Raw genomic sequence first — 25919 nt, forward strand, 5'->3', positions numbered from 1 at the left:
TTTTCCACTCTGCTGTCACGTTGTTCAACTGTCGGCACAAGGTAAGATAGTTATGGTCCGTCCAGCAGAAATTTGCCTTTCTACCATCAAAAAAAAAAAAAGTATCCCCATCCAACACACATGTTGAAATCTATATAAAGCGCGAATCGAGTGAAGTGGTAAATAAAATGCTGTAAAATTGAATGTAATGCGTACGATTGGTAGTTATATTTGTCCTACGCAATATGTATGCCCTAATGCAATGTTTATGTTTGTGCAATACACAGGTGACAACTGTAATGTCGTGCAACGTATACGGGTTGATAATGTTTAAGTTGTCTGGAATTATAAAAATCGCCTGTCGCAGATAACGTAATTATAGTCCTTATCCTGGATAATGAAGAGCCGCGGCCATTTCTCGCAAGAGAAATCGGAATACATATTCAATAATTAACAATATTATCTACTTAACCACTACAGAAATATGGCACATAAGGCAATTTACGAATTGTAGCCGATGAGTTTGCATGGCGTATCCACTTGAAATGAGACTCCAGAACGACACCAATTTGAAGTGAAGACATACGCCATGAAACTAGCCGTAATAATACGCCGTTGTTCCACTTAGTACACTTACAAAGCTCTTTTTTATGCATTCAAGCACAAAGATAACTGGAACGATCATGTATTTTGTTCCAGACTTTACGAAATAATATCTCGAAAATGGTTTAATCCTAGAGATTTATTTATTATTATTATATGTTATCATTTACAAGTCAATTATATTTTTGTTAATTAGTTCAACAGGTGTTTCGATTTCTCATGCTAGTAATGTCCACCTCCTTGAATAATCGAGCCGAAGGACAAGAATTATGTTATCTGCCACACAAAGGATATTTTTAAAAAATTCAAGAAAACTTGGCAATGATCCCCCGTATGTTTACGCGCTACGCCATGTCATTCATAAGATATTGCGAAAAGCAAGCACGCGATCAGGCAGAGCTACATCGTCACACGTCCTCGCAGCGATGTCACAAGGACTGAAGCGATGCATGATGTATGACGTATGTATTCGTATAAAAATGGAAGCAAGACGCGTAATTAAATGCCACATGTGAATTACAGTGGTGCGTGCCAAATCTCGAGTACTGGTAAAGAATAGACACACACACAGCGGCGCCGCTACCCAGTGGCAATCGTCAAATGGGTCAAGAATGGGCCAGTCTAGACGAAATAAATTTCAAAATATTTATGCAGATCCCCCGCACTGCAGGAATCGATGTTGTGCGACGAATTCTGCAGGCACGTGGCTATGCCGCATCGCTTGAAGTTCTGCCCTGTGTTACGAGATGAGCCGAAGTGTTTGTGCAAGGTGAGCAATCGTCTTTGTAAAGACAGCAGCAAGGCGATGACGGTGATGACGACGACGTTTTTGTGATGGCGGCGGCATGACCGACTGCTCCGACACTAAATAATAAAAAAAAAATGATACGTGGCTGAATTTTTAAGGCATCCGGCTAATTTGCTGTTTGATCCCACCGTCGCATACATTAATTTTTTATAGAAGATAATGATGATGATCTATGGGTTTTTCGGGAGCAAGGATGGTTTATTTAAAAGACCCGAAACGATGCCAGACAGCGTCCTACTTACCGCGTAGTGCGTGGAATGAGCGAAACTATGTTTCGCATTAAAATCAAAGACGCTGCTGAATGTCACGCACTCTTCCAGTATAGGAGATCTGTGTGACTGCTAAGAGATGATAATGTATATGTACTGGTTTTGTATTGGAAGATAATGCATAAAACAACGGTTTCTATGAAGGCTCTGTTGAAAGATTTGGTGATGGTGGAATAAAAGCCATAGAAGCACATATGGAGAAGGCTCGGTGCATTGTAGACACCAGGAAAACTTCCATTTTGTGAAAATTTGATGTGATACAAGCTCCATCCCCGTCGCGCTTCTGCGGTCGCAAGACGCGCCTTCCATTGGGACGTTCCTTCACCGACCAAAATGTCACCGACCTGTGAGGGCTCACGCGCTTCAAGTCGCGCCACACAGACAGATAAGCAATCAATGACTTGATAATTATGATAAGGAGCGATGGGGCCTTCACCGTTGATAGTGGTTCGATGCGGATGGATAAGGTGCTAAATACCGATAAGGGCTTATAACGCCTTATAAGGGCTTATAGCATACTTAGGCAACTCCTCCTGCCTTCTGCTTATCTCGTTCCCTCCCTCCTCAGAGGAGTCTCTGCGTGTATTTTTTTTTTTTTGCAGTGATGACATTTAGGTAGCGTTTGTTGCTATTATTTCGCGATTCCATAAAGATTTAGAGCCATTAACTACCACATTTCTACCAACGGTATTGACCCATCTTATGCTTGCAAGCAGACTTGCCAGACGACTTGCAGTTAAGCCCCATGGAACAATGCAAGTTACAATAGCTTATAAATTTACAGATCCATACAGCTGGCATCCATTTTGCATAGTGCTGGAGTGTTCGTCAAGTGAATTTTATTAGTAAGTGAAAAAAAGAAAAGACATACGTTAGCTCCGCCCATGACGTAAATCCTTTACATCTGAACGCGTCGAGATTATGTGCCTACAGTACATCGCGCGAGAAAATACTTCTTTTTTCTTGATCCACATCCTTCGCGTAATGCGAATAATAATAATAATATTTGGGGTTTTACGTGCCAAAACCACTTTCTGATTACGAGGCACGCCGTAGTGGAGGACTCCGGAAATTTTGACCACCTGGGGTTCTTTAACGTGCACCTAAATCTAAGCACACGGGTGTTTTCGCATTTAGCCCCCATCGAAATGCGGCCGCCGTGGCCGGGATTCGATCCCGCGACCTCGTGCTCAGCAGCCCAACACCATAGCCACTGAGCAACCACGGCGGGTTGTAATGCGAAGAATGTGGGATCGTTCCCCACCTGCAGCAATCTATCTTTTCATCCCCTTTCAATTCCTATAATTTATAATTTCTTATTTCAACTAGTAAGTACAAGTAATTGCCCCTGTGTTGACCTTGGTGTCTTCGCTTGTTGGCTTCTTATGATATCCTTTTTCTTGGCTAACTTAACTGTAAAGAAACTCACATGACTGGAAGTTTTGCGGAGTCATGGATGCACCGCTACCACAGCGCGGACAAAACGGGCAGCGCGTGCGTCTTTACCGTCCGCATTCGGCAAAGAACGCACCCCGCAACTCGTGCGCGCGCACTCTTTGCGCCGGCGCTTCTGGTCCAAGCTGCGACCAGCGAGCTACGACCCCCAACCGACCACTGGCCACCGAAAAAAGGCGAAAAAAAAAATGCAAAATAAATTCCCGGGTATTGCGCTTTAGAACCGTGATCTTATTAAAAGGCACGTCGTTAGCGAGATAGTCAGGGTCGATTTTGACCACCTGGGATTTGTTAAAGTGCACCTAAATCTTCATGAATACACGAGGATTGCTGCATTTCGCGCCACGGAAATTCGGCGGCATTTCAAGCAAACACCCGCGCTCGACCTAAGCAGCGTGACGCCGTAGCCTCTAAGCTAATTTCGGCGGGTAGCTATCACTTTATTGATGCGAAAGCATTATATATCCCATGAGGCAGAAAATCCGGCGTGATCAGGCGATGGCACCAAAACTGGTCATCATCAGTAACGTCATCAGCGTCTTGTATTACGTCAGTAGCAATACCGAAGATAGTAAATAGTATGCGACTTGTATGGCCACTATAGTAATACGGAAGACAGTAAATGGTGTAAGAGCGTTAATTACTAGTGATTATCAATAATTATTATTAATTAAAGTTAATTAGGCAGAATTAGAAGGAAGCGAATGACAGTTAGACCAAGTTAGAGCAAGGTGGCTTAAGGAGGAGTGAAGTGAATTAAGGTGGATAAAATGCATTAAGCTGGATTCAAGTAGATTCGGTTGGATTAAGGTTGGTACAAATTAGAGCAAGGCGGATTAAAGTGTCATGGCTAAATTCAGAAAGCGAACTACTCGGATACACGCTAAGGCACAAGAAAATTTGTAGGTACTTGTTGTAAACATTTGACTGGGGGGGGGGGGGGGGGCGTCGGCTTACCAAAGACGAGGGTAGTTTGAAACATTGTGAAAGGCCTGTCTCGTGAAGTGGGCATGAAAAGCTACAGGAATTCTGAGAATTTGGCTCGGCTGTGACTTAGTTTTTGCTTAGTTTTTCTTGCTTTTCCTAGCTTATGCGCGTCTACCCGTGGCCTTTGCAGTGGCAAAGGATGCTTAGGCTTTAGTGAACAAATGTAATCAGCTCTGGGCCATCCAGCAGGTCCTCGAGGCGCTCGAAAGGTACGGACCCAGCGAGCCGGCAACGGCGAGCGGAGACGCGCGCCGAGTAACGGCGACTTCGAGGATGACGTAGGCCCTCGTCGGGGCGCGCGAGCGTCCAACTGCAGGCATAAATAAAGTTGGCTCCAATCCAATCCAATCCAATTCGCCGCTTCCGGCCTCTCCAACGCAATCGTACAAATTTAGCCGGAACGCCGGGCACGAGCGCGCCTCCACGGAGCAGAGATGATGATAGTGATCTAAAGAAAGGAAAGACGCTTGATTCTGCAACACGTGACGCTCGAAAGAGAACGCCAGCTGCCGCAGTAGTACGTGAGGCGCTGCGTGAGGGGAGAGTGCCTCGCCGTGATGCCATGTCACCCTCGCTCTCGCAAGCATGTGTTTATGCGCGCGTTCTTTGTCCACGTAAGCTCTCGCCTGCGTTCTGATTGCACCTCAGTAAGGCCCACTGAAAACACGACAAGCGTCTGAACGCACTCGCTTGCCCGCGAGGTGTTCATCGCTCGAAGGACGCTCACCAGCGTTCAATCGGATATTGGGCCACCCCAAGGTCTCAAGTTGGTCCGCAGCCAAATTTCACCTTGGTCCACCCCCAAGTTTAAGTAGCTCCAGCTCCAAATCTCAAGTTGTCCGAATCCCCAATTTCAGTTGCTCCAATGCCAAACTTCAAGTACGCGCATCCCGAAATTTCAGTACGGCTACGCCCCCCCCCCCCCCCATACTTGAAGTTGACCCACCCCTAAATTTAGGATGGCCCGCATGCAAATTTCAAATTGGCCCACCCCCAATTTTAAGTTGGCCCATCCCCAGATTTCAACTTGACCCACCTCCAAATTTCAAGTTGAGTCAACCCCAAATTTCACTTGGCCCACCCGTACTATGAGCTTCCCCATGTATTTAAAAAGGAGCCCTATTTATCATCTACATTTAGGCTATCACACGATTAAATGTATTTGAAAATTACGCATTGTTTGTGCAGATACGCGACAGGGCTGGGGTCCTCGCCTAGGAATGCTTAAGGATTAATAGGGTAATGACGATGGTGATTATGGCTATCACGATGATGACGACTGCACCTGGGCACGCGTCGAGACAGTATCGAGCATGACATCACCTCCACATAGTCGAAGGTGCAGTTGGCGTCGTGCTCCAGCTCGAAGAAGGAGAACGCAATGGAGATGTTGTGCCCCGAGAAGGCTTCGATGGTCCACGTGCAGTTGGCGTTGTGCGGCGAAGGCTCCGGGTAGTTGGGGCTTTCGATGACGCCGTTCCGTTGGTTCTTGATGCGCAAGTTGCACTCTGCACAGGAAGGTATCGTGCAGAATCAACCCGTGCTATAGGTACTTCTTGCTCGGCTAGTCGGTTCATATTTACTAGGGGGACGCATACGTGAAACCGAAAAGCAATCGACAGGATAGAACGGTCTCTCGCCTGTCCAGTCATTTCTTTTTATGGTTTCGCATCTTTTCCGGGATAACAAGCCATTCTACCTCCTAATTATTATAGTACTTATTTCTCTCTCTGTCGCTTAGACAATCCTGTTAATAAAGAAATGAAGCACTTATTTTACGCATGTGTTAAAGGTGACAGTGGTAGGAAATACTCTGCATAGTGGCTGGCCCCAGTGCTTCAGTCTCGTTTAGAAAAAAAATGCGAGTGAGCAGCTCAAGGTAGCAGCTATAAAATCAAAACGCTGAAGTTCTTCCCACAAAAGCATGCTGTGCGTGCTCTTCGTGTATGCGTTCTCTCTAAAAAATAGTTTCCTTAGCTGTCATCCTCTGCCAGCGGTTCAATAACGAACACGATGTGCTGACGCACCACACAATTGTGGCCACGTGAAAAGCAAGTACGAAAAAAGAAGTTTCGTCAAGGCCATTTGCTGGCGCATGTATGCAGCCTCCATAGCAGAGACATACGGCACTGCGTTCTTGAATTGTCGCTCATTAAAGTACATCGACGTTCACATTTGCCTGTCCAAACGCGGGGGCTTATGCAAACCGTAATGGACCTCACGTCATGAACAATCATCTACATACTGCGCGTTTTTGCACGAAAAAATCGTCAGACAATCAATAGAAAAAAAGGTGAGAATAATGCCCAAAAACTGATTTTGGAGAATGAAGGCACTTTATTACTTTGCGTTCTGTGCGCAGGATTATTACTTGCATTAAAAGGAGAAATGTTTTCGCTTATATACAAGGCTGAAACTTAAAAAAAAGCAAAAGAAAATAACTTGTTTATTAACCGTTTCGTCTCGGACGATCCCAAGCGGTTGAACACCTCGCAAGTATAAAGAACGCTCCTGTGAAGGCTAGTGCCAAGTTCACTTTAACCTGGTGAGTCTTACGCCCGCCATAATCGCGCAAAGACGCACCTCACATTCATATTTCTTACTATATTACTGAGGATCCTCACGAGAGCAGAGAAAAATAAATATCATGGGCTTTGAAACTGCGAAGTTCATCGGGATTTCGCAGCATTTTCAAAGCGGCGATTGTAATTGAATATCCTAAATTCACGCACGCAATCGCTTGCTGCTCGTTAACGGAAGGACAACTGCGAATGTGGAAAACTTAGGCTACGCCGCGTTAGGTGCTGGCTTACTTCGGGTGACTAGTCTGGTATTAATTCTTCCGTATACATTTAATCGAAATGCAGGTACACGCGCTCTTGTGCCGCATTTTAGCGCGTTACGAAACAATTGATCCTGACTTCCAGGGAGTTCACAACAGAATTATCACAGCGTTACGATGTAGCCCCGGTCTAAATATTTTAACAGCTACAAATCGCTAACCCAAGGCCTCTCCCAGACTATGAATCCGTTTGAACTATGAACGTACGCATTATAATGTCAGCTAGCGAAACTCGTTTTCAATTACAAAAAATGGTCTCGGATGCACAAGATCATTCTAAAGGAGCATCTACGGCGGTGTTCCTATAAAGATTGCTTATAATACTTTTATTATTGCGGCGTTTGCTGTGTTCCCTGCTGACGTGGCTCAACGTTCAATACTGAGTAAAATACAAGAATCCATTCGCGTTATTAGTGCGCACGCATTGAGATCCAAAATCTTGAAACATGAAAAACAATCCGGGACACGTTGATGGCGGTGTGACGGCGACGCCATGTTTTGAATCTCGGTGGCCAGCACACAGGCTGCGTTTGAGCTTCGCATCAAGAGAGGGCGCAACTTACGTGCCGCGTACACCACGTGGAAGCCCCGCCCGGCAGACGAAGCATCGGTGCGGAATCGCAGGAACATGTTGTTGCGGGTGGAAAGGAGCTGTCCCGGCCGCTGCTGGTCGTTGCACAGCTGAGCGAGGCGCTTTCCGCGATCCGACGCACCGTCGAAGATCTGCGCACAGTCACGGTGCGCTTAGAGTGTTTTGTTGACCGTGACTCATAATTTAATCTTGCGTGCTACAGGACAAGGGGTCAGTGCATTCTCGTTAAAATAAGGCATATATATTAAAGAAGCATGAAAAATCAAAGAACAAGCTTGGATCGGAAGCCGACCATTATCGTCTCCATCCCAGAGTACGTTGTTCAGGTCATCGTTCAGGTCCAAGTTTGTACGGCCGATAGAGCTACTATTGTTACTTCGAATAACCGTCTACTAATTTGCTATCGCATTCGATGTTTGCTTTTCGGGCAAAACTGCGATTTTTTGTTCGATTACAGAAAATCGAAGAATCAGAGCCAACTAGTCGAAGCCACCTTTCGCAGCATCGTCATAGAGTGTCGTCACGTATTAGGCGTTCTAAAGCAAAGCGAGGCTAGGAAGGAGTCCTTTCTGTTTGACGTCCGGTGTGTGCGATTTTGTCCGGAGCACACAGTCAGTGCTCCTGATTAGCGGCGCTGAGCATATGTTTTTATTAATAAGCCAGTAATCGTCAAACTACGCATTAGAACAAGAATATCCAGGAAACCACGCCAACCGAAACCAATACGCATGAACACAACGTTTTGAGGAGTAAACGCACTTCATTTAACAATCCGAAAGAAATGTAGAAAACAATGTTTGGACCGATAGCTCAAAAGCTAGTAGTCGATCCAATATCCACAATGCACACATTAATGCGTAAAGGAGAGAGAGAGAGAGAGAGAGAGAGAGAGAGAGAGAAGGGCGGTACGGCAGGGAGAAAATACAAGCAACGCCCAGGTGCAAGATGTCCTCACATGTAGACATGTTGTACCACCTAATACAGACTAGAAAAATTCAAACAGCCACGATTGTATACCTAGGTATAATTATTATACTTAGGTACACAATCATCGCTAAGCCAGGTTTGACGGCTGTGCCTAGGTCGGTGGCTCGATATGACTGTCGCAGATTAGGCTTGGGTAGACAGGCATCGTTAGCCGGGCGATATTCACGGGCTGGTCAGGCGCCGCTTGGCGACGACGGCTCAAAGCCTCCCGCTCCCGCGCAACGCTCAGAGAAGACGGCCCGCCCTCGCTCTGGTTCATGGCCGAGCTCGCAGTGACTAGGCGAGCGCGGCCCTCCTCTTAGCCAGGCGCGCGGCAAGTCACATGACAGGTTGCCATGGCTACGGCGCCGCTGCGGTCAAATGAAGGTCAAACTGCTGGCCACGGCGAAACTCGGCTCGACTAGGTTAGCAAAGTTCTCGCTTTGAAATAACGAACAGACATTTACCAGTAACAAGAAATATCAGCATTCTGTTTTGTTAGACAACTAATACAATTATACAACTTAGTTTAGGTGTCCAGCTACTGTTACTTCTATTGGCAGCTCATTCGAAAATTTGGCGCCGGCAAACTGTACTAACTGTTCACCGTACAGTTTGCTACATTTGGTAGGCTGAAATTACCATTTTAAGCTTGCTTAGTGTTAAGGTTTGGAGAAAATAAAATACTCACTGGTAATGGGGAATCAGTTTGGATGATGTTGTTTATCGCGATGCAGACCTTATGATTTCACAGTGACGTAAAGGATGTTGCAAACTGGAGGCAACTGCAACGTGAAGGGCGGCAGCGGAATTGTGAAGTTACCTTTACTGTAAGCAAGAAAGCTTCCAAAGCATCTGACCACGTTTTGCGAATAGCTAGGGGCGCGAATGGTGAGGGAACGGTACGCGCAGCTCTGCTATTAGCGGGAACCATGTACAGGAACGCTATTTGGACTCAACCGACGCTTCCAGCATGTGCTGTGACCAACTAAATAGGAGTCTGGTTAACTTTCCTGACATTACTTCTTTGACATCTATCGCGCACCTGTAGGAGTGAGTGAATCCTCGGGTTGTGTAAGCAGGTTCCTGGTATAGAAATGATGCATAGTTCTCATTGTACGGCGTTCAAGAATAGAAAAAGAGATCAACGAAGGAATCGGATATGACACGCAAGGAGGTCAACTCTAATAAAATATCCGGTCGGCCACCCTGCATCGACAAAAAGGGAGGGCTGTGGAGAGGAAAGATGAATAAAAAGGAAATCAAAATGCGAAGAAATGAATTATCCGCTCACACATGGCGATGAGCCTCACGACTTTGAAACTCCATCGCGCTGCCCTTATGCGTCCCTTATATATAGAGCATGATTGTACGTTCCTGGGTAATTAAGTGGCGCTCAAGTATACTCTATAGAGCTCTATATTATTTGAGTCATGCGGAAATCTGATTAGAGAGCCTTGTCCCGCTATGAAATGGCCGACAACATTCATAAAGCTTGCTTAATTCAGCCGATGGCGACGCATAGGCGTAGGGACAAAGAAATAACGTACCTCAAGTGCGTCGTACCGGCAGCTGATGTGCCTCTCGATGTCCATGTCGACGACGGCTAGAGAGATACGTGCACCCTCGTTGACTCGGATGTTCCAGCGGCACTCAGCGAGGTGACCGTACGGCTGCGGGTAGTTGGGCGAGACGATGCTGCCAGAGGCACCGCCCGTGGTCCCACCGCAGCCTGCACAGTGACATTACCGAGGAGGTGTTCGACTGGTTGGGTGCTGCGCCGTCCAAGAACAGAAAAATACACACTAACATCGGGAGGCTCAATGCCGAGACACAGCGCAAGCATAGCTTGCCGAAGCGGGCTATGCGACGCCAGAAGCTCCCCCGTGTAGAGAGATCGCAAACATGTGCCTTTAGTAAACAGCAAGAGACTGAAACCATGTGTCATCATCATCATCGTCATCATCATCATCATTATCATAAGCCTATTTTTATGTCCACTGCAGAACGAAGGCTTCTTCCAGCAATCTCCATGACCCCTGCCTTGCGCTAGCTGGTTCCACCTTGCGCCTGCAAATTTCCTAATGTCCTCACCCAACCTAATTTGCTGCCAATCTCGACTGCGCTTCCCTTTCCTTAGCACCCATTCTGTAACTGTAATGGTCCATCGCTTATCTGCCCCAGACATTACATGGCTTGCCAAGCTTCATTTTTTTTCTCTTGATGTCAACTGGAATTTCGGCTACCCGCGTTTTCTCTCTGATCCACACCGCTCCCTTGCCATTTCTTAACGGTGCGCACAACATTTTCCATTTCATCTTGCGTGGCTTTTAACTTGTTCTCAACCTTCTTTGTTAACCTCCAAATGTCGGCGCCATATGTTAGCACCGGTACAATGCAATGATTATTCACGCTTTCTTTCAACGACAGTGGTGAGGAACCTGGCTCGTTCTACTCTAGCGCTATGGGAATACGCACGTGACTGTTTCTGCAGTCAGTGGTACTCATTGATGTAGCTCATGAATCCGTGCCTCTTGCCATTCAACTCGCGCCCGTGAGATTCTCTCTTTAGCACCATCGTATAAGGCAAACAGCTAGGCCGTAGCCGAGATCAATCAATAGTCTCTGGTCACGTCAAACACGGTCATCATACGCTAATTGGAAATATTTGTCTGTAACGCGGAAGTTCCGTTCATCATGGCTTGCACTTTCCGTATTCTCCTCATAGGTTTACTGTGTTGCATGGAAGTACGCAACAATGCAGCCTACTTTGCTGTCTGTGAGAAGACAACACTCTTTATTCTGCTACGATGAGGAGTTTCGGTATTAAGTGGAGCTATAAAGATAAGTAGGAAAAGAGAGAGACAGAGCACGTTCCGCGAGCATAGCCAATCACACCACAGAATAACAGATAAAGCTTGTCAGTGTTGAAGTCGCTTGTGCTTGTTTGTTTTTCTTAAGGGTTGTAATGATGCATTCATAGCGCTCTGCGGCGACGGCATCCGAGGTCCAATATAATTCGTTCTGAAAATGACCTGTCATCAGTGCTAGCTAACGGAGTCAGGGGCGATTTCCGTCTATGTTGTATCGACGGCAGTCACATAAGACGTATTGGAGGGTGTCCTTGCGACTAAAGCCATCACAAGCAGCGTCGTCAGCCGTTCCTATGCGGAAAGCAAAATATTTCGTAACCTAACCATGGCTTCCAAAGCTGGGTAGCCAAGCGTCGGCGGAATGCTGGTCTCGTGCAAAGGCGTAGTGGTTCAACAGAGAAAGAAGGTCGAGCACGTCAAGAAGTCAACCGCGTTGGCGTGGAGATAGGGTTGTGGCGTCGTTGCAACGTGACAATAAAATCACCGGAAAGTCTCCCTTCTTGTGCCAAAACGGCCGTCGGCGAACTGTTTGCAAACTTGACGTAAGCGTAATTTGACAATGGCGGTCGCTAGTGCAGGAATAGAGAGTAAGGCCCTTTTTGTCCAAATGTGACCAACCATTAACCGAATAGTACTGTACGCAGCCGGGATATTTAGGAAACACTAGCGCACCCTTCGCGGCACCGGCATTGCGCTGACGACATGATTTAGCGACCACGTGTAGCATGCTTCCGGCGGCTCCGCTATTCTAGGGACCCTAAGGTCGCGTCGCCTGTTCCTCGAACTGCCGAAGCCGTAAAAAACGTTTCAGGCGCACTCCACTATGGTAGGGAGCATGACCACTCAGGTCATGAGAAAAGAACTCACGAATCAGATTCAGGAGCACAATAGGCGAAAAGAAGACTTGAGAGATATAAGTGATACAGGCATCTACACCGGCTTCCGAGGAAAATCTTTCCGAATAGCGTCTTAGTGTACGTGGCATTGACGAAAACCGGATGACATGTTGTGAAAGCGTGTTCGTGTTAAATTGCCCAGAAAGGAAGCTAACTTAGACGTGAAGTCAGGCACACAGATTATATCATATCCCGTGGGCAGCTGTTTTACCTGTCAGGGCGCTGTCGTAGTAGACTTCGAATCCGGTGGAAGCCTGGTTGTTGCCGCTCACGAAGTGCAGCCGGAGAGTGTTGGTGTCAGAGACGAAATTCGCAGGGGCGCTGCGTTGGCAGAAGCGGCCCGCCAGCGGTGACGTCGCTTGGCCGCCATTTCTTGTGAGGGAAAGGGGAACGAAAGAAAAAAAGGTAAACGGCTTATAAAAAACGAAGAAAGAGGTATATGTGAGGGCATAGGGGGACCTCGCTCAACACTAAGGCGCTAAACACCCGATATAACCATCTGTTACACTGACAGGTGGACATCAGTTAGGACTTTCCGTTTATGTTTCGCACCTGGTTGATTGTGTAACGCTTTTTTATTTTTTTGCTGTCAGAAGCAGAGATAAAACAGAAATAGAGCAACAGGAAACTAAAAGAGAAATAAAAAGCGTCAAATGAGTGAAGAACTGTATATTGAGTATGCGTCTTTGAACAGGCTTCTATAGCTCAGCTGCGAAAGGAGATCATGGTTGGCTCCAAGACTACCTGCTCCTTGACATGGAAACTTGTACCGAATTGGTGGTCCGAGCTCCAGAACGACGTCCTTTGCAGCACTTTCAACACTTCACGATGTGTTCTTCAGCACTTAGAAGAACATCGCGATCAATTATAACGAGTTCTAAATAGCAAAGGGCTTAAAACAGTGATATAAATTGATGAAAATAAATCAGCAAAGAGCCACTGTCTAATTAGGATAAATTCTGAAATATCACCTGCCAAAATCACAATCGGATTATGAAGCGTGCCATACAGCGTAGGTCACCAGATTAATTGTCAGCATCTGAGATCTTTAACGTGCATCAAGCCTAAGTATACTCGATCGTTCTTGCATTTTGGCCCCGTCGAAATGCGACAGCAAGTGTGTGGCTTCTAGCTGAGCATCGCCAAAAGAGCCACAATCTGGCGATGATTGGTTTCAGTTGATATTGTAAGGGAAGCTGTTGTTCACAAGTAGTAGAACACAGCTTTTTTTACGTGCTGCCAGAAACACTAATGTGTGAGTGGGCGTGAGAAGTGCCAGCTCAATCGATAATTGTAGTGATATGTACGTTCATGCTCTATTTATTGGGGCTGCCCAACGTCCACTTTGCCAGCTCTAATTTTCTTTGTACGTCCCAGCGTGCCCGACGTTCCGTAGCCGTACTCACAGAATCTCGAGGTAGCTGGGCCGACAGGAAGGGTCACTGGCGATGTCGAAGTGCGTGAAGTTAAGCCTTATCTGGCGGCCATCGGGAACGTGCAGCACCCACGAGCAATCTCGATCGTTCAGGTAAGTACGCGGGTAGAGCGGGGACCTGACAACGCCCTGGGACAGGTAGAACTCGCCGCCGCAGGCTGCGAAGAAAGAGGCCAGACTCTGAGGATGTCCCTACTGCGGTGATTTGAAGAGTTACTGAGTCTTTACTGAAACGCTGGGTGCCTGGTTTCTGGAAACACGTTGAAACTCTAAAGAACGAATGCATGATGCGCGCTCGTGTTCCTTTTCTGAGACCTATGAGAATAGCTGGTTCCTTTGGGAATATGAAGGCTCACCCTCGTGAGCCTTGCCTTCAAGTATACTGTCAGATACTGAATTCCTGCTAACACGGGAGAAACCACCGAATTTGAACCTATATCCGCACGCAGAAAATCGAACCACTTTTCTGGATAATTTACATAACACAGTGGCGTCTGTCCGACCAACGGGCCTTGTTGTAGCCATGTCATCTCGTAATGATCACGCGTGAAATTCCACCTTTCTTCGCCAGCACAAAGGGAATTCGAAATTCGCAATTTGTACTAACGATCTCAAAGTGAAATGAACTATAATCGAGCATAAGCATGACAAGAGAATCATGTTATTTTAAATATGCATTGTTAACCCCGTAAAATGTTGCGTTTTCTGACGGGGTTATTTTGACCTTTTATTTTGCATGCGTTTTTTTATACATTACGAGCTAATAGAGCTTGAATTCTGCTCACTTCAACCTTGCTTTGATTATGTTGCTAGTTCTGTTGAAAAAGATATTCTGGTTTGATCGCTTTCTAATACTGTTTGCGTTTAGACTGTGCTCCTCCCCACAACTTAAACGCAACATATGGAAGATATTGTATCTAAATCAGATAAGTTGGCGTGGGAGTACCACTCGCTTGGAGAATAACCAATGGTGAAAGAAAAGTACCAACCCGTCCTCTCGTTGAGGAAAATGTAGTGCGCGAGGAAGCCCTCTCGAGTGACACTGTCGTCGGTTCGGAAGATTACTTGCAGCTGCCGGCCTGATGACGTCAGTGTCGGCGGAGTCTTTAGTCCACAGTACCTGCACAGTTTATGGGCTCTCAGCACGTTTCGTTCTCAGCAACAGCACAACGTTTCTAAGCGGAACTGCAGAGTTAAAGTCAACAGTTCAACGCACATTCAGCAAAAGCATACACACAGCCTCCGAAGGAGCGATATTTTCGCGCACTCATGCCCTTATTAATCTTATTAAGTGCATCTATTGCAGGCTTATGAAAAGAAATTTGAAAGCTTGAAGTTGCTTTGAAGGAAGTTGCTTTGACCTATAGGACCTAGTATTTTCTCTAGACCTAGTGGTCGTCGGAAAGCAAAACAAACTCTACCGAAGTGATACGTTTTCCCGTTTCTGTAACCGGCGGCGGTTTGAACGAACATTTAATAGCGATAACAATAACAAATTTAAGAATGCGCTCGTAGATGTTCCATAGACAACACCGAGTCCGCACAAGAACGCATTCTTACCTACGTTATTATTTTCGTTGTTAAATTTTCGTGCAAGCCGGGCATGGACATTCCAAGAAGAGGCGTCACGCAATTTTTAACGCACCATAGCTATCACAATACGAATTTTTGGTGAGTCCAAGTTGGTACAAGTAGCTATTAGTTAATGTGGTGTTCAGAGAAAGTCCATGATACATTTATCGAGGAGACGGGGAAGCTTATGCGGAAGTCTGAATTTTAAGACGGCGTCGATGGAGTAGACAAAGTGAGCTTGAAGCGACAGACTCGCCAAGTGATTCCTTGCCGCATGGTCATATTGTTTTGCAAGTAGCAGAGGAAAGCATGAGCCGGTGCTAGCTGTGAGGCGCCGAGAAATATGGGCGCCACTGTGAACGAGAAAATTTAAGAGGTAGCCATTGGTAGTTGTCATGAGTTCCCTTCAAGTCTGCGTTGGAGTTCATGGTAAACTGACTGTAGTTGCAGCCATGGTTAGTGGAAAATTTATGTATGTAAGCAAACGCCTGTTTGACTTGTATCTCATCTGTATCATGAGCATCGTAATCAATTATAAATGTTCGTTTATGATCTTCGTAAGCTATACTAATAACAAAGTAGTGTTTTTGTAGTTGCTCATACCGAAAGATTTGACTAGGACGCCTCGGTTTCGTAATGCGCGTGTATTTATTGCAGTTGTTGAAGTTAATTGAAGTTTGGAAATATTCCTATAAAGGTGCACTCTAATGTTTTATTTTTATTATAAAGTAAAAGGGGATGCCTCAAACGAAGTGAAAGATAAATTGTCATCCACCGGAGTTTAGCCGGAAGCTGCAAAGGAAACCCATGCGGGTTTCACAGAAACAGCTCGTTTGTGAGGCTTCATCTCCATTGAGGGCTTTCGGTGAACTTATTTGCCATATCATATGAAGTGTAAGAGCAGCGCTGAAGATAAATATGCAGAGGACAAAGATAATGTTCAATAGTCTGGCAAGGAAACACGAATTCAAGATCACCAATCAGCCTCTAGAGCCTGTGAAGGAGTACGTTTATCTAAGTTAATCGCTCACGGGGGACACTCATCCTCAGAAGGAGAATTACAAAAGAAAACCATTGGGTTGGAGTGCATATGCCAGAATTACGAAATCCTGACTGGGGGCTTACCACTGTCGTTGAAAGAAAAATGTACAATGATTGCATTCTACCGGCGCTAACATATGGGGAGAAACCTGGTGGTAAACAAACAAGCTTGAGAATAAGTTAAGGATCGAGCAAACAGCGATGGAACAAAAAATGCTAGACCTAACGTTAAGAGACAGGAAGAGAGCGGTGTGGATCAGAGAACAAACGGTGATGGCCGTTATTCCAGTGGGCCTTAAGAGAAAGAAATGGAGTTGGGCAGGCCGTGCAATACATAGGGTCGATAACCGGTGGACCCCTGCAGTTACAGAATGGGTGTCAAGGGAAGGGAAGTGCAGTCAAGGATGGTACAAAATAAGGTGGCGTGATGAAATGAGGAAATTTGCAGGTGGAAGTTTGAATCAGCTGGCGCTAGACTGGGGTAATTGGAAATCCCTGGCAGAGGCCATCGTCTCTCAGTTGACGTAGAAATAAGCTTATGATGATGATACAATGATAATGAGAATGATGAACAAGTGTTGAATGCGGTCTTTATATATGATGGGAACCTACTTGAACGCATTGCAAGATCAGTTTATATTTCTTATTTGGTAGTCAAAGGCTCGGGTATACGTAAGCTCGGCAGGTTGTGTCGACCCTTTCGCCTTCCCCACACACCCCTTCTGTGCTTTGAAACTACCCCCTTTACGACTGACGCAATACGCCACAGCTCTCAAGGCCCAAACCCTCACCAATCAGCTACACGATAACTGGGCCGCCCCTTTCTGCACGCACCTTCCGATCATCTGGTCCGAGGTGTCGTGTATCTCGACGTAGTCGTACGTGCAGTTCGAGGAGTCCTCAAGCACAAAGTGCGTGAAACTCAGGCGCACCGTGTGTCCGGGCGGGGCGCGAAGGATCCAGCGGCACATCATGTTGTGCCGGTAGGCCTCGGCGCTGCCCCCTCCTGGGCCGTCGTCCCCACCGTCGCCGTGGTCGCTGGCCGCCGCACGAGTTGCGGGGCTTGCCAGGGTGCCGGACTCGGTGAGCACGCCACCGCATCCTACGGAGTCGATGATCGAGTAAGCGCGGCACATCGCCTTAAGCACAGAAGGCCCATGGGCTAGGTCAGGCATATAATGTCTGTGTAAGTATATTGATGCCTTTAAAACTGCTTAGCAGTTATTGCGTTGCCTTTTCTAAAACAAATAGACATTAAGGCTTCATCATTCCTTGGACCCATTGAATCTTTCCTAATGTACGCTTTTACAGCATGGTAAGCCTTTGTTGAAGGCCTTCAGTTGTGTTTTACATTGTTTTCTAAACAATTAAATTTGATTGAATCCTATTTCTCTTCAATTTTGTCATTGTATGAAATGTACCTTTGTAGCTTGCATTTTATTTTGTGACGCTTGAAAAATTTTCTAAGCTTGTTATTCGCTTCATGATCTTCAATTTATATGCGCGTAGCATTTTTTTTCTGCTTAGATGTACGATGTTTTTTACGCAAAAATATCATAATGTTCAAGACGATGCTACGTAGACATAAGTAGTGTGTGCTTTGCAACGATATCGAGCGGTGTCATTTCTCTGGTTTCTGCCGTCTCAAGGAGGCCTCTCAAGGAGCAGGTAACAGCCTTTCATCTCTAAAAAAGCGTTCCAAGGATGTCTTTGGAAATAAAACAAATGCATTAAAAATAGGGGGCTCTGTTAATCGGGCAAACTGCTACGACCCTTTTGGAACATGCATGCCTCGACTGTGCTTGTTACGGCAGTTTATAGTCCGCACGGCTGCATATGTGATTCGGCGTAGCATTGCAATTGTGCTGTATTGACAGACCACAGTGCAAATATGTGGCCTTCAAGATGGCCCCATTCTCGAGACATTACGGCGCTGTCAACATCTCCACGTGGGAGAAACTACTTTTCAGTATTCAAGAGGAAAGTTCAGCTTGAGGGGCCAACTCTGATTTTTCTTGTCGGCTATCTGTGAAACACAGGCACGCTCATACCTGTCAATCCGCTGATCCCGTACGAACGAATTATGCATTTTAGGGGCGCAACTAAGTTAGACTGAGTGGACGAACTCACAGAGCGTTCAGTTTAATTTAAATTATAGGGTTTTACGTGGCAAAATCACGATCTGATTATGAGGCACGCCGTAGTGGGCGATTCCGGAAATTTGGACCATCTGCAGTTCTTTATCGTGCACCTGAATGGAAGTACACGGGGGTTCTCGCATTTCGGCCCCGGCCAAATACTGCCGCCGAGGCCGGAATTCAACCCCGCGACCTCGTGCTTAGCAGCGCCACATCATAGCAACTAAGCAACCGCGGCGCGTCTTTTCATTTGTGATTGTCTCTTGCCATTGGCCAACCGCCTTCACTTGTGATGCGTCCATCATTATATTGGCTCAAATTTGCTCTTACGAACAAGAATAGCGTAATAACATTTTCTGAATAAGGGCCAGAACATTAATTTCAGAATCGCCGTCATCTTTAGTTAACATAAGCTGGTTAAATAAAATATAACTAAGAAATAAACTTACTACTGTATGCTTTACTTTATGCAAATACGAAATATAGAAATGCATTATGTGATCTTTATTATGCTGTACGTGTAAAGTGGACGTATACTACATTTGAGTCTGCAGCCTGCGTGGAATTGCTGTATTGTTTGCTGAAGTTTCGCGAACGCCATCGTAAAAAATTATTCACTTCACATCAATTTTGTCGCGTCAGATAGATGCACGTAACAGATGTGTGATATTGTTTTTTTTCTGCGACGTTGCGGAGTTGTAAATTGCACCTAATGGTGCATCTTTGGAGTTTACACATTCCCGGCCATCTTTATTTAACTAATACCCTAAATAGAAAAAATTGACTCGCCATCCCCGCCCTGCGCAAGTGAATGTCCAGCGAAGCTGTTGCAAAACCACTGCACCTGCTGATGGGTGTATGGAATATTTTATTACTTTAGAGCAATGGCAGTGATAATCATTTAAGGTCGCTGTTGTTCCTCGGGAGCCCTAACTTTGCGTGGCCTACCCACAGCAGTGCTGCAACGGGAGCGTCTACAGAGCTGGAATCTGGGCGGTTCATCCAGCGTGGGAATTATGCGAAGTACATGGATTTGCCCAGACTTCGACCTCCTGGCTTCAGAGGGCTCCGTGATTTTGCAAGCTCGTCATTTTCAACAAAGTACTGTGTAATAAATAGATCAACATTATTATAAATGTTCTACGGCAGGCTACGAACACAGGACCCCTATTACACAAAGCCGATATTGAAACTATTACGCCGTGGTCTCATGCCTCGAGAAGCGGCATAGAACGCCCTTATGGATTTCTCGCAGCCTGGTCATCAAATATTTAGTCCGGATGCTTCTTTAGTGTTTTTTTTTGTTTGAGACTCCAAAGAATGTGTGCACTTTTCACTTTGCCGAGTGCTTGATGCCCGCTTCACCTCCGTCGCGGGTCGGTCCGGTACTTCACTACCTCCGGGATCGGCCGACATTTTTGCCCATGGACGCAGGCGCGAAAAATGCTGGCCAACGAGCGGCTAACAACTTCGCTCTAAATTCTGTTCCCAACAGCAGGTAGTTAGATCCTCGTGTTAGCAGACAAGTCCGCAATGTAGGCCGCGGCGACTTACCGACATCCACCGCAGTGTAGTTTGCCAGGAAGCCGTGGTGTTCATTGGAGTGGTCAGTATGGAACACTAACCGCAGCTGGTTATATGTTGATATAATCACCGGCGGCGTGGAAGAGCCACAGTAGCGACCGATGGGAGAGGTTGAGCCGTTTCGAGCAAGTTCTCTTATCTGTAAGGTAAGTGTTGAAGCGTTACGTTTGCCCTTATCAGAGGAAATAGTTTCAGCGCACAACCACCGAGCCTGTCGACGAGGCGACCGTGAAGTTAACAGTCTGTACAACAATTCGTCAAAACAGTCACGTCAACCTACAACACTTCAGACTTGAAAGAAGAAAATTACCGTCGTCCTAAACATCACATCCATACACTTTGCCCGAATGTCACAGACTGGCCACGCTTTACCAGGCCTCTTGGGCACGACCTAACAAACTCAATACCACGCTCATACTCGTACTCATACTCGAACGTGCAATAGCGGGAATTTTTGCTGCCCAGCATCAACTCCCAGGTAGGGTCGGAAACTCTCTAGTGCAAGAAGTTGGTTGACGAGGGAAGGCGGGGTGAAGACTGGTGATGACTCACCCTGTCAGTACCAGGCGTCACCAGTCAGTACGTGCAATGAAGTTGAAGAATATTTTTATACCTACTGTGTCGCGTTTTACATCATGAAAGGTGCAGTTAGAGCTGGGCAAAGGTCATTTGCAATTGCGTCATGATATGATATATGATACTCGGGCAACAAGTATTCCAGATACACATGCAAGATCCTACCGCAATTATTGTATTCGGTACGGTACTTTCCATGTGTATCTTAAAATACTTCGATACATTAGCAAGTTTCATAATATGGATATATATAATGTTCCAGCAAATGCGCATGAACAAAAATGCTTGCTTCCAAATTTTTTAAAGGGAAGCTGAAAGGTCTTCCAGAAAAAATGAGTGAACATCTGTACATAATGGTTTTCAACCCTCCGAATTAGAATATCGTATCGAAATTGAGAGAAAAAAAAGCGCAAATATATTTTATTTCGACGAAAAGTGCAGCAGCGGACACGCCCAGCTCGCGCGTCTCATTTCCGCCTGTGATTGGTCGGGCGCCTCGTGACGTCAACACTAGTGTTCGTCCGAACCGACCGCTGCCGCTACACATGAAGCGCGGTGCCCGTTAGTTTGGTGCTGTTTTTCTGAGACGGTAATGGAAAATTTAGAGAGACTGCGTTTTTCTGAGAAGTTCGGCGTTGCTCCGTACATGTACGAGCCGATTGCGAAGAGCCGGCCTCTCGAAGAAGCAAACGATGCTGGTGCGAGCAGTGCTTTCGACGCGAACGAAAGCGAAGTCTTGGGATCTCCTCGTGTTGGAAATGCTGTTTGGTGAGTATGTTTTTTGCAAAGCAATCTAGTGATCTCGCCGATCTTTCGCCGATCCAGTGAGCTCGTTTCCGGTCAAACAACTGTAGTGTTGTGTTCCTGCATGCCTCCTCGTGGAACGTTAGCGGGGATGCGATCGCCGGCATTTGTGCACTGTCCAAAGCTGTCGGCAATCTACAAAGACGGTTTAAACGCGTGAAAAGCTTCCCGGTTCCTGCAGTACGTGTAGCGACCTTCATCTGTGCGCCATCCGCACACTACTCGTAACCGAAGTCGTAAAGGCGGCGAATTCCGTCGGCTACGTGAGACGGTCGGTTTCTCGCTGTGTGCGAGAGAAGGGGGAGGGTAGCGCTCTGGCGTGCGCCGGCTTTCCAGCACATGCAAACTCTACATTTGCACTGCGTTATGGTAGCAGCATGCAGGCTGTTTTACAACACACGTGCAAATAGAAAATTCGCGGCGCTTTGCGACGAAACCTGCGTCAAGGGCGGGAGATAAACACGCACCTTCCGTTCAGCGGGCTAACACGAAGGAGCTCGCAGTAAATGAAAATCCAGGTTTGGGCGAGTTCGTGTATTCATAAGGCCTTCCAACACCAGTTATCATCAGTCAGTCCGCACTCGTGCCGTCTTTGTTTTCGTTGCTGCGATCTTTTCGCGCTGCGTTTAGAAAGCCTGCTAGTTGCAAGTAGTCCTGTCTCATTCTGTGGCCATATACAGCCACTGCGCCGGCCGAATTGCTGGGCTGGCCGTACACTACCACTCTACATACACGCAGACGCACCAACAAAGAATGCAGGGTCGATCGAAGCAGATTACGATGGCACGCACGCAGAAACAAGCACGGTCAGGCACGGTCGCGGAGGCTGCGAAGGAACGGAACACTACTGTTGACGTCACAACACCGCGGTTCCCGGTCTCCGCTCCCATCGTCAGCGTCAGCAGCAGCGCGCGGCATTCGACGGGGGGCGGAGCTACAGCGCACTTTTAACCGACGATTACGTCGCTCCTAATTGAAAAAAAAAAAACCCAAATTTTACCTACATGGTTTATAAGGTTCCCGCATCCGTATATGAGCGTCTTATGGAATTCGACAGACTCTTCAGCTTCCCTTTAACTCCGACCAACCTTGTTTTGTTCGGAGGAAACATCTGTTAGTACCTCAAAATGTTTGTCTTCCTTGCTCAAAGTATACCATTTTTATTCCGAAACAATTTATGGGCGTTGGTTTAGCTGTTCAACACGAAAGCTCTTTATACGCTCATTGTCAGCGATTTTCATCTGTCGCTATTCTATTTGATGGGAGTCGCTGCTCTGCTTGCCGACCAGCTAGCGGGTCGCCATCTAATTACAAGAAAGTCAATAAGAAGCCTCTGCACGATGGCGCGAATACCGCTGTGGAGTTTTACCTGTAATAATGCTGGTAGCGACATTTTTTTTTGACGCTTCGTGTATACAGAAAGCACATGAAGTTACAATGACCTTTCATATGCTGCTTATCTGCTGACGTAAAGTGTTCGATAGCGACATATTCACTAACGTACAATCGTTTTACGATTTTTCTTCTACGAGAAAGCTTGTGCAACCCAGGAACGTTTCATATGTACTGCGGTGGCACAAAGCGTAGCGGGACGCCGCCGCTATTCACGCTACTGCCACTTGTAGCTCCGATTACCCGTTGATTTGTAACGGTAAGAAATTTAAGGGTGAGAAAGGTGGTTCCGCGTCACACAATCACAGTGAATACGTCGAAACACGATGCAGGCGGCACCTCTATAGGCTATGGCATTTACGCATGAAGTATCATCAACCTGCCTGTTAAGGTCAGACAATAGAAAACACAGTGTCCGTGGAAATTCAGGTGGCTTAATGGCAGCAGTGTCAGCTTGAGAAGCGCTGTTCAGCCAGCATTTATAGTTGACTGAACGTTTGAAAACGCGCGTTGCGCTACTAAAGCAAAGGCATCCTCAACGTTTTCACCACGTTTAAGCAGTAAACTATTCTGTGCCGTAGCGTCTGCACCAACCTCGAGGTAGTCGTAGTTGCAGTTATCATCATTTTCGACGTCGAAGACCTGGACCGCCAGCTTGATGATATTGCCCGGTGGCACTTGAATGGTGTAGTTGCAGTGCCGGTTGCGTGGATACACTGACGGGTAGCGCGGAGATGTGAGCTCGCCCTGCAGGCCCGTCCACCGACCACCGCACACTGAAAGAGGCGCCCGACAAGACAGGAGAGGATGACACTTTGTCAAGAGAAGGCGGACCGATCCGAAAAAGGGTTCCTAAACCACTCTGAGTGCGAAAGTGAGCGAGCCAATACACTTCACATGGACGTCCATTCCTTCTTTACGCATGCAATTTCAGTGACACTTGTCTAGGGCAGTCGATCGGCTGATTTGGCCACCATCTTCCGAAAAAAATAAATAGAGGACGGTCAAGTTGGCGGCTGCGGACGCTGACGAAGTCCGCAGCCGCCAACTGGATCACGGTGTAGAAGTGTGATTGAGACCGCACTTCTTCAGGAGGGACGGAGGCAGTACATGACTAACCAAGCGTCAGGTTGGGGATCGCTTCTGGTTCTCCTTCTCCATGTTTGTTAAACTCAACTTTCACGAATTCACGATACACGCAGTCGCCACCACATACGTGTCACAACACACGCCACGCGAGGAAAAATCAGGTTGATTGCACAAAACAGGCAAGCGAGAAGAAGAGTGGCCACAGCAAAGGCTTGCTAACTGACGGATAGGAACTTATGCCTTTCGTAGATACATTACTCGACGGCTTTTACCCTAGTGACGTCATGTGCATACTCTGTTGGCGACACGCGCATGAAGAAAGCACCGGAAAATCCCGGAGAGAAGCATACTTTTGCTCGTTTTTTTTTCGAGCTACTGGTACCCCGGCGGAACGTAGTGATGCCGTGTTCGCAAAAGATAACCGGTCGTCACGGCAATGTGTATACTATGCGCCCGTTTACCTAAAATGTGTTCGAGATGTCGGAGGTGATTTGGAGGCCCTTTAAGCATCGAGAGGGGCTTGCGTGACGTCCGCAGTTTAGGACTTCAAAATTCTTCTCTTTCTTTATGGGGTTTTACGTGCCAAAACCACTTTCTGATTATGAGGCACGCCGTAGTGGGGGACTCCGGAAATTTCGACCACCTGGGGTTCTTTAACGTGCACCTAAATCTAAGCACACGGGTGTTTTCGCATTTCGCCCCCATCGAAATGCGGCCGCCGTGGCCGGGATTCGATCCCGCGACCTCGTGCTCAGCAGCCTAACACCATAGCCACTGAGCAACCACGGCGGGTAGGACTTCAAAATAGTACAGAAGTTCTTGGACTTCCCTGGAATTTGTAACACAGCTGCTCAACGGCTGAAAAAGAAGACAAGGCTCGTGCCCTCTGACTGTGATGTCATTAAGGAAAGCTGATGCTACCTTTCTAGGCTGATGCTTTGTAGAAAGAATGAAAAGAAAACGGACTGCACTAAACATCACCCGTGCTGCTAGCGAAAAAAAGGGCTCTTTGGTTCATTGCTCAATTAATACAATGACAATGCAAATGTTGGTTAATTAAGTCGCCGGTTTTCAAACAGCATTTTCTTTTAGTACCAACAAAAGAAAATGTCAAAAGACAGAAAAAAACATTTTCGAGCACCAGTACAACTTTGGTGAAGCCTGACGGCAGGGAATCGACTCCCGCCCACGGTAGATGCATCTAGATGGGGGGGGGGAGGGGGGCGAGATGTAATGACGCCTGTGTACCAAGCATTGAGTGCACGTTGAATAACCCCAGGAGGTCAGAATAAAAAAAGTGTGGATGTTCCATGCCGCCAACTTCCCAATAGGTGGGTGTTGTTGCGCCATTACCACCAGCCCGGAATCCGAATCTACAAGATGCAGAATTTATCCTGCGAACGCCCTTTGGACAAACCCGGGGCTGCGCCGAAAGGCACAGCGCCCTAATTCTCCCTTGACAAGTCAAGATGCTGAGCCGTCAAGCAGCGGCGTCCTGAGGAGAAGCATCGGCAAGCGACATGTCCAAACGTGCAACAAAGTGCTAAACAGCCCGGCGCTGTATTTCCTTTTGCCTGTAGAAGGATCGACATTTGGGCGAGTTGGTACTGGTTGAACATCTTGAAGGGGCAGCGCAAAAAGACGATGACAGAAGGCAGGAACACACAGGACAGACACACACACACAGCCTAGACACACACACACAGCCTAGAGGTCACCGCGCGCGGCAACATTGAACCGGGTGGCCAGCGCGGTCGCTGGTTGGACCTCTCGGACGACCGTCGAGTGCTGGCTTTGTATTGGGCCGTTTGAGTGACAATGGTTTCTCGGGGCTTTATAAGCCCCGACGCCGCCGCCGGGAAAACCGGATCCACCGACCCACCGGGAGCCGAGTGCCGCTCTCGAGTGGAGTGAGATGTGTCACGCGTTGCAGTCTCAACGGATGTCGCCGAGCGGGAACAGTCGCGTTTGCTGTTAGCTCTCGGCCCTAGTGCCGATCCGATCTTGTCCTGTATAAT

The 25919-nt window shown here is 46.9% G+C and overlaps 1 protein-coding gene across 2 annotated transcripts in view; it reads right to left on the bottom strand.

The window, feature by feature from the left end:
• Nucleotides 1-25919, bottom strand: part of LOC142583301 (cubilin-like) — a 267105-nt gene that overhangs the window by 116038 nt on the left and 125148 nt on the right. For both annotated transcript variants that reach the window (XM_075693717.1, XM_075693716.1), the window contains exons 21-29: nt 23407-23588; nt 20011-20179; nt 17153-17420; nt 14695-14825; nt 13677-13863; nt 12482-12642; nt 10052-10233; nt 7507-7666; nt 5425-5609 (exon numbers count right to left, since the gene is read on the bottom strand). In XM_075693717.1, the coding sequence (XP_075549832.1) occupies nt 5425-5609; nt 7507-7666; nt 10052-10233; nt 12482-12642; nt 13677-13863; nt 14695-14825; nt 17153-17420; nt 20011-20179; nt 23407-23588 (1625 nt within the window). The remainder of the gene's footprint in view (nt 1-5424; nt 5610-7506; nt 7667-10051; nt 10234-12481; nt 12643-13676; nt 13864-14694; nt 14826-17152; nt 17421-20010; nt 20180-23406; nt 23589-25919) is intronic.

Source organism: Dermacentor variabilis, chromosome 5, assembly GCF_050947875.1.
Source record: "Dermacentor variabilis isolate Ectoservices chromosome 5, ASM5094787v1, whole genome shotgun sequence".
NCBI classification, from domain to species: domain Eukaryota; kingdom Metazoa; phylum Arthropoda; class Arachnida; order Ixodida; family Ixodidae; genus Dermacentor; species Dermacentor variabilis.